Source organism: Pinus tabuliformis, chromosome 3_1 (genome assembly GCF_031772625.1).
Source record: "Pinus tabuliformis cultivar Carrire ecotype Pingquan chromosome 3_1, CPIR1, whole genome shotgun sequence".
Classification (NCBI taxonomy): Eukaryota; Viridiplantae; Streptophyta; class Pinopsida; order Pinales; family Pinaceae; genus Pinus; species Pinus tabuliformis.
The window spans coordinates 106,613,609-106,630,220 of record NC_142301.1 but is presented as its reverse complement, the minus strand read 5'-3'; the positions used below and the strand labels follow the sequence as shown (position 1 = coordinate 106,630,220).

The 16,612-nt window shown below is 37.7% G+C and overlaps 1 protein-coding gene across 2 annotated transcripts in view; it reads left to right on the top strand.

Moving 5' to 3' along the window:
• The window catches only part of LOC149185993 (DNA-directed RNA polymerase subunit beta (DUF616)), a 109,988-nt gene extending 95,861 nt beyond the window's left edge, over positions 1-14,127 (top strand). For both annotated transcript variants that reach the window (XM_089410862.1, XM_089410861.1), the window contains one exon: positions 13,636-14,127. In XM_089410862.1, coding sequence (XP_089266988.1) covers positions 13,636-13,871 — 236 coding nt within the window. In that variant the 3' untranslated portion in view covers positions 13,872-14,127. The remainder of the gene's footprint in view (positions 1-13,635) is intronic.
• Positions 14,128-16,612: the final 2,485 nt, after the last annotated feature.

The window sequence follows — 16,612 nt, the reverse complement described above, 5'->3', positions numbered from 1 at the left end:
CGCTGCCAACTCATCTCTCACATTAGTAATCTTTGTGAGATATCCAGCTGCACTATCATTACCCATCTTGATGTTCTTCAGCTTCTCCTTCAGGACCATCTTCCGGTTCTCATTGGTACTCTGGTAGAGATTGGACAATGCTGTCCACATTTCATGGGCATTGATCTTTCCTCTCACATGAGGAATGCAATGGTCTTTGATTCCGTCTAGAATCAGCCTCTTACCCTTGTTGTTCTTTTTATTATAAGCTGTCAACTGAGTAGCATCAGTAGGCACAACAACAGGGTTCTGTGTGGTATGCACCATGATATCCCAGACTTCTGCCTCCTCAAAGATACTTTGCATTCTCTCCTTCCAAACGTTGTAATTTGTATGCCCATCCAGCCTATCCTCCACCCTCAATCCCAATGACATCCTGCTGTCCTAAAACTGAAAAATAGCACTGCTGTAGTAAAGATAAAACTGCTGTTTATGAAAAAATCAGCTTGCTGGAATTTTCTGAGTAAAAAATCAGCAGCTGTAATTTTTCCTTTTGCTGTCCCAAACTGTTCTTCAGCACTCAAGCTCTGATACCATGTAGAAATTTCTGTTTTCCTACTCCGGTTTTCAGTTTCACCTCATTTCTCCCATGTAGTTAAATGCCCTTTCCCATAACCATACATTCAATAAGCTGGAAAAAATAAATTTGCTGAAAACACAAATTCTGGTAATTTTACAGAATGCTGGAAATTGCAGAAATAAAAATCAGCAGTAATAAACAGCCATTAAAACACATTTAAACACAGATATTTTTGGTCAATGTGACCCTGGAAAAACCCCCTACAACTCTTGGGGAAAACCAGTTTGAGAATCTTCTTTATTTCTGAAAATTGTCTTTTTATAGTGAGAAATATTCAACAAAAAATCAGCAAGCAAATTTACAACTTATCTCTTTTCCCATGCCTCACAGCAAACTGGAAATTGCAGCAAACAGGACAGCAATAAATGCTGTACGGCCTCCTCGATTTTCGTGCCCACTTTCAGCATTAAATGCTGTTGTATGACCTGCATTAAAATGCTGTACGGCCTCCTCGATTTTCGTGCCCACTTTCAGCATTAAATGCTGTTGTATGACCTGCATTAAATGCACTGTACGGACTGCAATAAATGCGCTGTACGGACCTTGATTTGCGTGCAGAAAAAAACAACAAACTGCTCGATTTCTGTGCAAACCAGCTGTACGGATTTCTAGAAAATCGTGCCAAAATCTACCTTTCACTGTGTGTTGAACCAGCTGTACAAATCTGCTCAACTGCTGCCTTGGAATGTGTGCCAAGCTGCTTTCTCCTTCTCCTCCCTGTCCAGAAATCTCCCTTGCTCTCTTGCTCTCCTTCTCCCAATCTGCTCATGAAAGAATGAATGACCTTTTTCTCCTTTAATCTAACCCCAAGTGACTTTTGGGTGATCCCTAAATCCAATGGCTGAAATAGATTGAGATCTAAGGCTGAGAATAAATGCTCATTTAAATCTCACTTTTTATTTTTTAATTCACCCCACTTTAATAAAGACCCACTTAGTCATTTATTTCCAAAGTCACTTTTCCTTTCTAATTTTTCATTGACTTTATAAAAGTCACTTTAAAATTAGACTTAGTAACTTTATCACTTAAAGTCACTTTTAAATTAGATTTAACTTTATAAAATTATAAAGTCACTTTAGGAGAAAAATTAAATTCTTTTGGACACTTTTCCCTAGGCTAAAGATCAAAGCCTTAGGGAACCAGCGGTCCTCCAATACCAAATTTCAACAGTCTTTATGGCAAGCAGCAGTTAATTATACATATATCTTGGATAGCCAATTAAATAACTGAGGTCGTTGTAAGTACACATTATCACAGACAATACAATCAGGTCACTGTATTATTGTTACAATCCTTAATTCATCATAATGAATGGCATAGTTCCATTACTAAATCATATGAACAATAGCACTGCTGCCATCACATCAAGTCAAGTCAGTTTTCACTATTACACTAGGATTGTCACAGAGATGTCTATATGTCAACAAAGTCTAGTCATCAAAAGTCATTATCATCTTTACAGTCTCACTGTTTTGTATTGTCGCAGGGTCACACGAGGTAAGTGTAATGGCATAATGATTATTTGTTACTTTACTTTGTTTCAGAATTGCAATGAGAGGTTTGTCAACAAGATGCTAAATCAATCATTGGCTTAGCACATTTGATTCTGGAGGTTACTCTTTGATATACAAAGAGATTACTGCCACTGTCTTAAGGTGAAATTCAACGTCATATATTGACAAGAGGACCTTTGACTAAGGTGTCTTTACATTCGAATTTTTGTTAACGATGAAGTAGGTGCCAATGCAATACCAACATACATCCAAATGTCCAAAAAGAAAGGGACACTGGCTGATGTGCAAATGAAAACCTATTCCAAACATAAGGGAGACTGGCTGATGTGCAAATGAAAACCTATTCCAAACTTCACGTCTTTTACTGCAGACCTATGACCTTTCGTTGGTTTGTAATTTCAGTGCATAATCATGTCACAGTTGTGTCATGTAAGGGCCGTCATCCACCTGCAAAAACATTTTACCCAAGCAGACCTATGACCTTTCGTTGGTTTGTAATTTCAGTGCATAATCATGTCACAGTTGTGTCATGTAAGGGTCGTCATCCACCTGCAAAAACAATTTACCCAAGCGAATCCAAAAGCCAAAAGGAAAACCTGTGATGAATGCACTAAAACAGTTTTGTGCCCTAATGAGACCTACTCTTAATGCCCAGTCGAATCACTAAATTTCAAAAACAGAAATGATATGGATACTCCTTCAAGGATAAGTGAAACCATCACAAGATACAAAAATTTTGCAATGCAAAACCCTACTCTAAATCAACCTTTGTTGGTCTGCAATTTTGACCTTAAATTTCAGAATTTGAGTGGTATTTGTGTCATGGTTATGCCATTTAAGGACCGCACCTCCAGCTGTAATAAAAAACTAACTCAAGTAAATCCAAAACAGAAGAATATGCAATTCACTGACCTGTAACAAGACTGCACTTAATCATTAAAAGATTTCGTTGTTGTTTTGGAGATATTTCACTCTTGAACCTTCACTCTTTTTGCAATACCCTTTAACAAGAACAAACCTTCAAAAAATACCACCCAAATATGTGACAAACAAACCAACCTCACTGAGATTTCTTCTTCAAAAAACACCGTCCCCAAACACGTGACAAACAAACCAAACTCACTGAGATTTCTTCGCTGGTTTCTTCAAGGTCTAAATACCATGCGTCGAAGTTATTGCTTTTGGAGTGATTTAAAGCCTAAAAGGGAGAGCGTACCTGCGAAACACCTTGCCTAGAAAATCCAAATTAAGTAAAAGACAAGAGAAACAAGCCCTAGCCGTCTTCTGAAATTCGTTATTCTACCTCAGGAATCCGAACTATTTCAGAGCATAAAGGCATAAGATATGTTGAACTATGATATGTGAGGTAAGGTATAATGTCTCCTTTTTATAGACATAGGTGTGGGCTAAGAAGGGCTTCATTGAAATGAACGTTGGTGACTGGGAGAGGTTCCATAAGGAATTAAATTATTAGAAATTAATTATTTCATGTGTTGTGTGTTAAGTAAGGAAAGCCATGAACCTTATGAGTGAGAAAGGCCATGAATTTTATGGGTAAAAGATCTTAGCCTTTACAATACGAGGGATATCTTTTATGAAAGAAAATAATTTAATAGTCTTTCTAAGATTCTTTAAAGTATGGTTAATTTATTTTATAAGTGCTATAAATTTGTTTGTTTATGCCCTAAGAAATTTGTGTTAGGATATTCCGACACATAGGAAATAGTTAAGTATAACTTGGTCTAGTATAGAGTTAGGTAAAGTGTGTTTCTTTACTATGTACATTTTGTAACTTACAATCCGACGGTCACGATATGTAGTGATCCGACGGTTCATTCTCTCCTCGGTATTACCGACACTTGATCCGTGGCTTAACACCCGATTGGTCCATGATCTCTATTTAAAGAGCATGGAGGGTCATTTGTAGGTTAACTGTTCATGAGAGAAGTTTATGTAAATTTTCATTATTTCATTAATAAATTGCCTGAAGTGGCCGCGTTGGCTCAGGCCGTGGACTGTTTCCCTCTTTGAAGGTTTTAACCACGTCAAAATACTGGTGTATTTATCTGTGATCTGTTTGTGAGCGGTGTCCTTTGGTGTTCTGTCTGAGGAACTTACCCTGTAAATTCCTACATGGTATCAGAGCTATTTGAGGGCCGCGTCCGTTGGTGATCCAAATCTGAAGCCGGTAGAACTGCATCCGACTGTCGTTTCCTAGATCTACTGTTTCTGACTACTTTCGGGCCGAGAGGACTGCTCTATTGTGTTGGGAGCATCTGTTCCAGTGAGGAACCCCTTTCGTTTCATGTGAAAAGGTTTCCGGTAGCCCTAGCTACGTCATTTTTAAGATCTGGAGGTATATAGTGTTTATTTGTAGTTTACAGTTATTTTCTCTCTGTTTATTTCGGTTTCGGTTTATTTAGATTTTTTTATTACCGGATCTATACCTTTCATTTCTGCGTATGCTCTTTGCCCCGCGACTCTGTGCGATCTGGGCAAATCAGAAAGAGAAAGGAAAGATTTTTCTCATGCGTATGCTCTTTTCCGTTGCGCCTTAGTGTGAGCTTGAAAAATCAGAAACATTGAGGAAAATATTTAGTTTCCGGCTAAAGCTAACTTCGAGCCGCAAGGTTCGTTTTTTTTTGTATGTCCGTGTTGGGTTTTGTGTTTTTTGTTTTGTAGGAAAAAAGAGCTTTCTCAAAGCAAGCACGCAACCCAAAGCTTCAGTGACTAAACCCCCCTCTCTCTCAAACTTTTAGTTTAGCTCACTTGGTCCAAAGCTAATTTATGAGAGTAGAGGTCTTGAGTTCAAGTCTCCTTTTTGTGGGGGCGGATTTTTCATTTCCGCACATTCCTGCACTTCGTCGGCATCTTCATCAAATTTTCTTCAAAAAGCCATAACTTCTTCATCCGGAAGCCGTTTTCAGAGCCGTTTTTTTTGAACCAGCCTAATTTTTTGAGATCTTTCCATTGGAACACTTAGTTTCAACATCTATAGCTTCAGTTTCTGTTAAAATGGAAAGTCCATGCCAAGTTATTTTTGACAGCACCAACTACTTCCAATAGTGGTCCTACATTGTGGATTTACTTAGAAGTAAAGGTCTCTACAGAATAGCCTCAGGCCAAGAAACCAAACCGAAAGATGAAGATAAGACAACTAAATGGGAAAATAGGCAAGATCAAGCACGTGGGTTGATAGGGATGTCTATTTCTCCAGATCTTAGATTCCATATTGCAGAACTTGATACTCCTGAAGAAGCAATGAAACAGATCACTAAAGTTTTTGGAATTAAAAATGAATTTAAATCCCATCAACTTGAAAATGAGTTGCTTACATTGGACCCCAATAATTTTTCTTGCATTGAAGATTTTTTGTCCAAGTTCAAGACCCTTAGACTTCTCTTGGAAGGTGTTAAGGTTAAGAAAGAAGATAGTAGCCTTATCTACTCCATTCTTACTAAGTTGGGACCAACCTATTCTGTGTTTGTTTCCACCTTCCATTCTACAAGAGAAGCCTTCATTTCTCAAGGACAAGCCTACAAGTCCCCTTCCTTTGATTCCTTTTGTGATTCTTTAATAAGAGAACATGAAAAACTCTTACACCTTGTCTGCTTCATCTTGGAAACTCTTCTAAGAAAGCGTTACCCGCCCAACAACAACCAAATTCAAAGAATCCTAAGAAGTTGTATCCTAAAAGGAATGGTCCTAAACCAAATAAGGGTCATAAGCAATTTCAGCCTCAAAATGAAAAATCATTTCAACAAAATGATAAGACAAATAAAAACAAAGGGAAGGAGACTGATAGACATTGCAACTTTTGTAATCAAGATGGCCACTTAGAATCCAAATGCTTTAAGAAGATGGAAGCCTTGGAAGCAGCAATGAAGAAGCATAATATCCATTTGGAGCACTCTTCAACTTCAACTTCATCTTCAGGAATGGCACTTTCTGCATGTGGTTGTCAAGCATCTCGGTCTGGCTATGCACTAAATGTATCTTCTTCTTCTCATTCTCATGAGTGGCTCATTGATTCTGGAACTTCTTATCACATGGCCAAAAACAAAGCCATGTTTTCTTCTTTAAATGATTGTAACACCAAAAATATATATGTTGGTGATGATAGATCTCTTAGTGTTGTAGGGACTGGAACTGTTCATATAGACAATGGTCAATTTAATGATGTATTATGTGTTGCAACCTTATCCTGCAACCTTCTATCTGTAAATCAGATAACTCATTCAGGTGAAGGTAAAATCGTTGAATTTTCACCTCACGATGTTGTAATTAAGGACCTAAGAGATCCTAGACAGATTTTAGCTACTGGCATTGCTGATGATTCTACAAGGTTTTATAAGTTTCACAACTTTGGGTCATCAAATCTTCCCTTGGTATTTGTTGCTCATAATGATGAAGTGAGCAAACTTTGGCATGAGCGATTTGGTCACTTAAACTATCGCTCTCTTCAGAATCTATGTAAAGAAAATATGGTGATAGGTCTTCCAATGGTATCTTGCAGAGATGGTGTTTGTTCCGGATGTGTACTCGGAAAACATCATCGGGATAGTTTTGAAAAACGTGCCTCTTGGCACGCCTCAGCTCCTTTACAGCTCGTGCATAGTGATTTATGTGGTCCACTTCCAGTTGTTTCATTCTTTGGCTACAAGTATTTCTTAACTTTCATTGATGATTTCTCCATACGCACTTGGATATACTTCTTAAAACTCAAGAGTGAAGTATTTAACATGTTCTTGGCTTTAAGGCCTTTGTTGAAAAACAATCTGGACATCAAATTCTTAAGCTAAGATCTGATAATGGCGGAGAATATGTTAACAACAAATTCATCAACTTTTGCACTGAGAATGGAATTCAAATGCAACATACTGTTCCATATACTCCACAACAAAATGGTGTAGCTAAAAGGAAGAATCACACCTTTAAGGAAATGGCTAATTGTATGCTTCAATCTAAAGGACTTAGTCTTAATTATTGGGCAGAAGCAATTAACTGTGCAAATTACATAATAAATCGCACTCCTAGTAAGGTTTTAAAAAATATCACTCCAGAAGAAGCATGGAGCTCAATTAAACCAGATGTAAGTCACTTTCGTGTTTTTGGAAGTGAAGCATGGGCCCATATTCTAGATGAGAAACATAAAGCTTTAGAACCTAAGAGTGAAAAATGTATTTTTGTTGGATATTCTGAAGATGTCAAAGGATATAGACTTATTCCACTTAAGTCCAAGAATGTTATCATTAGAAGAGATGTAAAGTTTGCTGAAAATATATTGGCCTACGAGCCTAGTTCGGCGGATGTGCCACCTCTCCCTATCTCTTCTACTTTTGAAAATATTTCTTCTTTAGATGATGAAAGCGAGGATGAAAATCCTTCCCCACCTTCTCAGGATCCTCCTTCAACTCCTCAGCTTCCAAAATGGGTTCGTGCTACTCGGGATGCAGCAGGTGATCTTGCCGGTGATCCTACAGATCAGCGACGTACACGTTCTCAGTTTGATAGAGCCTCTTCTTTACTGGCTCAAGCTTCAGTGAATTATGATCCTGACACCTTTGCAGAAGCTTCAGGCCATCCAGATTGGGAAGCAGCTATGAATGAAGAATATCATTCATTATTGGCAAATGATACATGGGATCTTGTTCCTCTACCAAAGGGACGAAAACTTGTTAGATGCAAATGGGTTTACAGAACCAAGTATGGACCAGATGGGAAAGTTGATAAACATAAAGCTCGTCTTGTTGCTAAGGGTTTTTCACAAGTTGAAGGCATTGACTACACTGAAACCTTCTCCCCTGTTGGCAAAATGAACTCTATTCGCCTTGTTCTTTCCTTCGCTGCTTCTTTCAAATGGGAAGTCCATCAGATGGATGTTAAATCTGCCTTCTTGCATGGGGACTTGCATGAAGAAATCTATATGGAACAACCTATTGGCTTTATACAAACAGACTCCAGTCTTGTATGTCGGCTTAAGAAATCCCTTTATGGTCTCAAGCAAGCTCCTCGGGCTTGGTATGCCAAAATGGATAGCTTTCTTTTAGAATCTGGGTTTTCTAGGTGTCATTCTGACAATACTGTCTACACCAAGAAAGTGGGCAAGTCTCTTATCATTCTTGTTCTTTATGTTGATGATCTTATTCTGACTGGTAGTGATCCCAACCTTATAAACCATGTGAAGTCTAGGTCTTGGTCTTCAAGTCTTGCAATCCAAGGAAGGTATTTCCCTTTCCCAGTCCAAGTATGCCTGTGATATTCTACGCCATTTTCACATGGAAGACTGTAAGCCAGCCCCTTCTCCCTTCCAGTCTGGAGTCAAACTTTCGGTCACTTGTACTTCTCCTGAAGTTGATGCTACCTTATACCGTCAACTTGTAGGAAAACTTTTGTATCTAACCCATACTCGTCCTGACCTTTCCTTTGCCGTTGGCCTTGTTGCTCGGTTTATGCAAAACCCACATGAAAGTCATTGGAAAGCAGCTAAAAGGATACTTCATTATGTTCGAGGTACAATTCAGTTTGGGATTCATTACAGTGCCGAAGCAGCTCCTCTATTGGTTGGTTTCACTGATTCCGATTGGGCTGGTGACCCTGATGATCGGAAGTCTACTGCAGGTTATGTGTTCACTCTTGGTTCAGGACCTATTACATGGGCTTGCAAGAAACAAGGTGCCATTTCTCTTTTTTCAGCAGAAGCAGAGTATCGTGGTGCCGTAGAAGCTAGTAAGGAAGCCTTGTGGCTTCGTCAGATCCTGTCAGAGTTTAGCTTTCAGCAGCAGCATCCGACTACACTTTGGTGTGATAATCAAAGTGCCATTCAACTATGCAAAGATCCAGTCCAACATCAGCGCATCAAACACATTGAACTGCACACGCACTTCATCAGAAAGCTCATTCATGACCATGTTCTTGAAGTGCAATATTGTTCAACAGATGATCAAGTTGCAGACATCTTTACAAAGGCTCTCACAGACGCGAAGTTTACTAAACTTCGATTTATGGTTGGAGTTCAGGAAGTTGTCACTAAGGGGGGATAGGCTCTAGTGCCTCCTTCCTTCTCCTATTGTGTCATATTTGTAAATCCTTCAATCCTATCCCAAGTTGTTCTTATGGGGGGATGTTAGGATATTCCGACACATAGGAAATAGTTAAGTATAACTTGGTCTAGTATAGAGTTAGGTAAAGTGTGTTTCTTTACTATGTACATTTTGTAACTTACAATCCGACGGTCATGATATGTAGTGATCCGACGGTTCATTCTCTCCTCGGTATTACCGACACTTGATCCGTGGCTTAACACCCGATTGGTCCATGATCTCTATTTAAAGAGCATGGAGGGTCATTTGTAGGTTAACTGTTCATGAGAGAAGCTTATGTAAATTTTCATTCTTTTATTAATGAATTGCCTGAAGTGGCCGCGTTGGCTCAGGCCGTGGACTGTTTCCCTCTTTGAGGGTTTTAACCACGTCAAAATACTGGTGTATTGATCTGTGATCTGTTTGTGAGCGGTGTCCTTTGGTGTTTTGTCTGAGGAACTTACCCTGTAAATTCCTACAATTTGTACACTAACCCTCTTTGGTGTGCTTTGTAGGTGACACATGAGTGTATAAAGTCAATGATTGATTTATTGTCTTTGGTTTTGAAGTTATGTAACTTATATGGGGTGAGAATCGAGATTACAGTGATAAACAATATCATATATTGAGAATTGTACGAGGAGGTGTCACGTCACTACACCTTGGGGTTTTAGCCCAGAAACTGGGGTTACTAACTTCAATTGTGAATATCTCTCAAACCAGGAGGCCTTTTGGGGTGTACCACATATTAGCAGAAACATATTTTTGAGGAGAATATAATGAGATGGATTTTCGACCCAAAATCAATGATTTGACCTACCAAAAACCCTTGACAAAGTCAGGGCACATCCTCAGTCCAAGGAACCCAAACCCTAGGACTTGGGTTCTTAACCATCCAACAGTATAGCTGCCATATTGATGTAATCTGACAATTACTAAGAAGCGTTCATTAACCATTTGACATCAATGTATGGCATTTTTGGTCAAAGTCAAACCCAATTAACTCCATGGGTTGACATCAATGACAACACCATCCAACAACTTCTTCCTTTCGCTGAAGCTTCCCTATTACTGCTCCACCTCCATGAAGTCACTACTCTTCACCACCATGCAAACCTTCTTTTCATCTATTTTCAAACTGGATCCCAAGACACTATGCTCAACTAGAAATCAACTCTGCATACATGCTCTCAGTAGCAAGATCTCATCATCAGATCAATAAAAAAACAAATGCACAAAATATGTGCTCTCCAATACAAACTGTGTCAACAAAAATCTGAATATCAGACCCTCACAGCAATAGAATGTTGCATACTACATATAACATCATAAGACACATGGCTATGTGGTACATGCATTAGCACCTCCTGCATAAAACAAGCGTGCGAATCACCATAAAAAAACTCTACTCAGCGGCATACAAAACTTCTCCAACCAAACACTACACTGGCAGCTCCAAATCTGATCTACTCTGAATCATGCTTCAGATCTGCACATTATTCAGTCATTAGCACTCATAGACTGAAGCATATACACTCTCCACTAGGTCTGAAGCATCCACTACTTCTCTGCAACCTTCTCACTCACATACACATCCTCCAACTCACAATCAAATCTTAGATAGCTCCAAGATCAAGTATATAAAACATGTAGGGCGAAATTGAGCTTAGGGCTAGGATCAAATGTGCACAAATTGGACCAAATCAATCCACTAAGGTTACTACTAGTGCACTAAATGTGTGCACATCATGAGAGGACATTTTCAAACCATTTGTGACCTTTTTCACTAATTCTGGAAGCCTCTAGGAATTTCCATGCTAATTAACTTCCAAACAATGCGAGGAATGCAGAGCTTTTCTCGTCACAACCCATAGTTGCTCCCTTAGCACTGCTCTGCAGGGAAATTTAGCCTTTTGGAGCTATAGTCGCTCCCATAGAGGCTGCTCTCCATGCGACTATGGCTCTAAAACTGCTCCCTTGACTCAGCAAGCATGCGACTGGGCAGAAGAACATTCGAAGAAGCTTTCGTTTTTCTAAATCTAGACTGAATTTTGAAAAAATGGTCATTGGAAAGCCACTTTAGTTAGTTCTGCACAAAACCCATGTCTCAGAATTTTGAGATCCGTCCTTATTTGCCCAAAAAATCCAATGAAAAACTGTCACTTCTATCCAAACACCATACTAAACAACTGGGCCTAAAACTGAAGTAAAACATCTATTCTTCAGTGCAGAACCTCTGCCATCTGTTGGAACATCTTTTCTAGCATCTGAGGACTCCTCGAAGCCTCTGACATTGTCTCTGACACATCTGCAAGTAGACCAAATAAGTCTCTCAATTGTCGCTGCCAAGTTGACCTAGAAGGGCCAATAAACAAGGTTGGCAAGTGTGCTAACAAGTCCTCCACTCTCCAATAGACATCTGAACAAGCTGCAACACATCTGAAGCATTTCTGCAACCTCTATAGCACCATTTTCAAACCATCACATCACTAAAACAAGTCTCCTCATAGGCATAGACATGATGACCTAATGATGACCTAGTTGACAACTTAATTAGTGTGCCATGAACAATCTCCATCACATGTAGATCTACATGATCAACATGTAGGAGCACCATCTATATGTAGCAGCATCAGCAAACCATCATGACATGTCCATCAATGTACATGCCAACACATGCTAACTCCTCCATGACCAACGTGCTACCATCAAGCTCTATCAATGCCATCACATGAGTGTGCCATCAAGAAGACGAACATCAATACATACCAACACACACCATGGTCCATCAATCTATATCCTTTGTATCATCGTCCTATATTCTAGAATTTTTGTTTTTTGTTTTTTGATATTTAATGTTTTTAAAATATATTATGCTCTCCCTCTAAGCCCATCCTCACGACTTGGTGCACCGTGCAGCATAGGTTAGATTTCATTATTACTTTAGCTATTGGTACTGGGGATATTGTTTTTGACATTTCACGTTGCGAGCCAATTCAGAAGTGTGGTACCTGTTGAAATGTTCACAAGACGTTCAAAATAAAAACTACATTCAATGTATGCTCAATGATAATATTTTTAGTGTAGTTCGATCTTTCAGTATGAGTATTTTAGTTGATGCGTTAGGCTAGTTGGATTTTTTCGTTCTGTAGTTTTAGCCTTTCATCATGAGAATGTGACCTTCCTAATTCTAATTGTTACTTCTTGATAATAAATTTAAGATGTTTTATTGACCTTATGATGGAGAATTTGTATGTCAAAAAAAATATACGATCTTGTTTCTTCACTGAGTTATGTATTTCATTTTCAAGAGGAACTGACAGAGCCCTGAGTAGCCTATGGCCGAAAAAGTTTGAGTTTTATGGCCTATCTTTCAGTTATGGAGTGTTTCTTGAAAGCCAACCCATGTAAAATGCTGTCAATTGAAGAGGGTTGGATTTGTTATAGTCCAGTTTGATTCTGGCGGAGAGGGCACCTCCACCTCTTAATTTGTTAGACTGTTGACTGCTTAGTCGCTCAAATAACTTAGTTTAATCATTTACTAGAGTGATTTAAGATTGGTCAGAAATTGAGAGGAAATTGTGCTGTTGATCGTTACCTTTTCCTACCTAGTCGTGGCATGCAACCAATTGGTTTGAGCTTGCCGATCTTAAAAACTTTCCTGTTGCTCTACCGAAAGATTTTATTTGCAGACACGATATGTTCCCTATATATATCGAGCATGTAGTGAACAAAACGGTTCATGAGCTAATACATCCATAGAGAAGAGGGACGAGCCCATAAGACGCATGTAGATAAAAAGTATTTAAAAATTGATGCGAAGAAAGATGAGTTTATGTATTGCAGAAGAGATGGAACACCGTGAAAGGTCTTGACTTAGGGATCCTAGTAAATAATATATTAGGAGATAAGGTGAGCGAGGGCTGGGCATTTGTTGACCGTGAGGGAAGTTACTTAAGTCAGTTAAGTGTCTCGACTGTATTGGTATGTCAAGAATAGTGAACGTTTCGGAGATGCATCGTTTGCACCTTGAGAAGTCCTTTGTAACTGATAATTGAGATAAAAAGTAATGAAATTGCCTCCGGAATGCGTAAAGAACAACATTTCTTCATGGCTTAGTGGTAATTGAGTTGCTTGTCTAGGTTAGAGACTTGTTTCTGCTGCCTATTTTATATTATTTTAACAGATGGAAAACCCCTAGTGTTGTTATTTTTCTGTAGATTTTACAGAGTTTTTTGTATTTCTCTGTTTCTTATTATCATCTCAATGCATGTCTTAGGGGAGTCATTTAAGGATGTATATCCATTGTTTCTTCCTTTTCTTTTCCATTTGACGCTGTGTTACTGTTACAAACATGAACTTATAAGCCTTTTTAAATTTTTTGTGTCTTTGTTTTAACCATTAATATTGTTTCATGCAGCTCTTGCAGAAGCCTCTGTCATTGTGAGGGAGCACACGGCTATGACAAATTTATTCATGTGTCTTTGGTTCAGCGAAGTGGTTCGATTCACTTCAAGGGATCAATTAAGTTTTCCATATGTCCTCAAACATCTGCATACAATGCGAATCAATATGTTTCCTGTCTGTACTCGTCGAGCACTTGTAAACAGCATGGGTCATAAGCATAAAGCAAAGCCCTTGATACGGCAAGCTTAAACTTTAAGCCCTTTAATATCTCCTGTCTTAGTGATAAATTGATATCATCCGATTGTTACATGCTGCTTTTTGATATGCATGATGTTTGCCATTGTATAACTTGGACATCAATTTCAAGGAAACTGTTATTTTGCGGTCTTAGTGATAAATTGATGTCATCCGATTGTTACATGCTGCTTTTTGATATGCATGATGTTTGCCATTGTATAACTTGGACATCAATTTCAAGGAAACTGTTATTTTGCGGTCCTGTTTTCCTCTGCTGTTATGGTTTGTCTGATACCGAATTTTTGCAAGGTCTGCTGGATCACATGGCTAAGGGTGGATGTAGTAGGTCGTCGTTCAAGGTATCCTGGTAATGAGTGGGAATTTTGCATAGAGAAAAGTTGCATACTTTTTGTTGTTGTCTGTCATTTGAAGTATTCAGTTTTTGCCATATTAATGTATGATGTCAGTAGAAAATTGCAATAAATTTACGGTGCTCTTCATGAACTACATCAGTGTGCTATTAGCAGATGTGGTTCTTCTTACTAGTAGAAGCTCCGTGGTTCAGGTATTTACCTACTGGTCCTAGCAAAGTCATTGAAACTGGTTATTCAGCTGTTGATGATCAATGGAGACGACAGTTTCAGATATCCGCTGATCATTAGCTGCCCATATATTTCTCTATTTTCCTGTTCTTTAATATGAACTCTACACGCTCGATTATCTTTCAACGGATATAATATGAACTCTACCTAAGCTCGATTAACTTTCAACGGATGCCAATATAATATGAACTCTACCTACGCTCGATTATCTTTCAACGGATGCCCAAATTAGAATTTCAATAACAGGAAAATAGAGGAATATATATATCTATATATTTTGTTGATATGGACAATTGCATATCAGTGATCTGCCTGTTTCCAATATTGGAGACTATCAAGAGGGCACTTTTTCGACCTTGTTTATATGGTTCAACCATGTTTATGTAGTTTGAAAGGAAGATTACGTTGTCAACATTAGCAAACATAAATGATACGATAATATTGAAATTGAATTTTATGTAACTTGAGAGGAGATTATGTTGTCAACCTTAGCAAGTATAGAAGCTATGATAATCGTGAAATTGAATTTTATGTAACGTGGTCACATGTTCAAATCTCATGGGAAGGGTTGAGGATTGTGTGCATATATAAGATATGATAATTGTGACCATGAGGTGTAGACCCGCGGATTTGCGTGGGGTGTCTCCACTAGGTCACATGTTCAAACCTCATGGGAAGGGTTGAGGATGGAAGCCACTTTGGGGGAATTAAAAACCTTCCAAGAGCCATCCAAGTTTGACCGAGCTTCGCACAATCCCGGCCATAATCATCCCATTGTGGATGATCAGTTCTTCTTCCATGCAATATAGGGGCTGGCCTTGGCCTAGGTTCAACTTAGACAATATATATATATATATATATATATATATATTTGTGGAATTAAATTTATATTACTTGAAAGGGACATTATAAAATGAGGCAGTGAGTCAAACGATTTATTAAAGTTGGAAATGTCTTTACATACAACGTAATATATATATATATATATATATATATTACGTATATATATATATATATATATATATATATATATATATATTACATATATATATATATATATATATAGAGAGAGAGAGAGAGAGAGAGTTAACAATGAGAAACACGTTGTAAAGTTCGTAACTTATATTCGAGGGTCGTCGCTATCAAAGTTACAAATCTACATATGAAGGGTTGTTGTTATCCTTCACGACATGATTGTATTTCTCTTCATCAGTGCAGCTTGTTGCAGATGGTATCATCTTGAAGATTGGGAGCTTGAAGGTTAAGCGTTGTCAGTACCACCATCTTAAACCAATGTAGAGGTTGAGCCATTGTGTGAAAGGAATGGTTAAACCAATGTAGAGCTTAAGCCATTGTGTGAAAGGGATGGTGTAGTAGATTAGATTTTCCATTTCTTATTGGAATTTAGTTGTTCAGTGCATTGAACCTTATTCTGTGTAATGCTGGTTCAAATCTCAAAACAATCTTGTAGCAATCTAAGAAGTAACCTTCATTTATTGCGCCGAGAGGTGCATCTTACAACCCAGTATGAGGGTGATGTGTAAGTATCTCTGTCCTTCCAATAAATAATAATAATAATAGAAAAAATTAATGTCAGCCCTAAACAAAAATAAAAATAACCATATAGATAAAAAAAAATACAACATGATCATAAATTTACCTTCAACAATTTTTTTTTACCACATTAGAATTTCAAACTAGGTAAAATTTTAAACATCTTTACTTTTTTCTAAAGCCAATACCATTTCTTAAATAAAAAAGAAATCAAAGTAAAAAGGTTGATTCAACACAAATAATTGAAAATATTGCTCCAAAATCTTTAATATTTCTTTTAACTAAATATTTGTAAAATAAATGTTTAAAAGGAAAACCATATCCTATGGGTATGTTAAAATCCTTTAAAGACATAAATATTTCCATATAAAATTTGTAATATTTGAAAATATTGATTTGATGTAATTTTATTATAAATTTTGTTATCATGCCATAAAAAAAACATTATTAAATCTAATATTAATATTGAAAGATTTGTTGAGAAATCATGGGCATGGAAATTAGGTGATTTCTCTTCTATGATAACTGCTTGTGATTCAACTTTTCGTAGTCTTTAATTGGCTTCTTCTTTCTCTTAATTAATGTTAATGTTTTCTA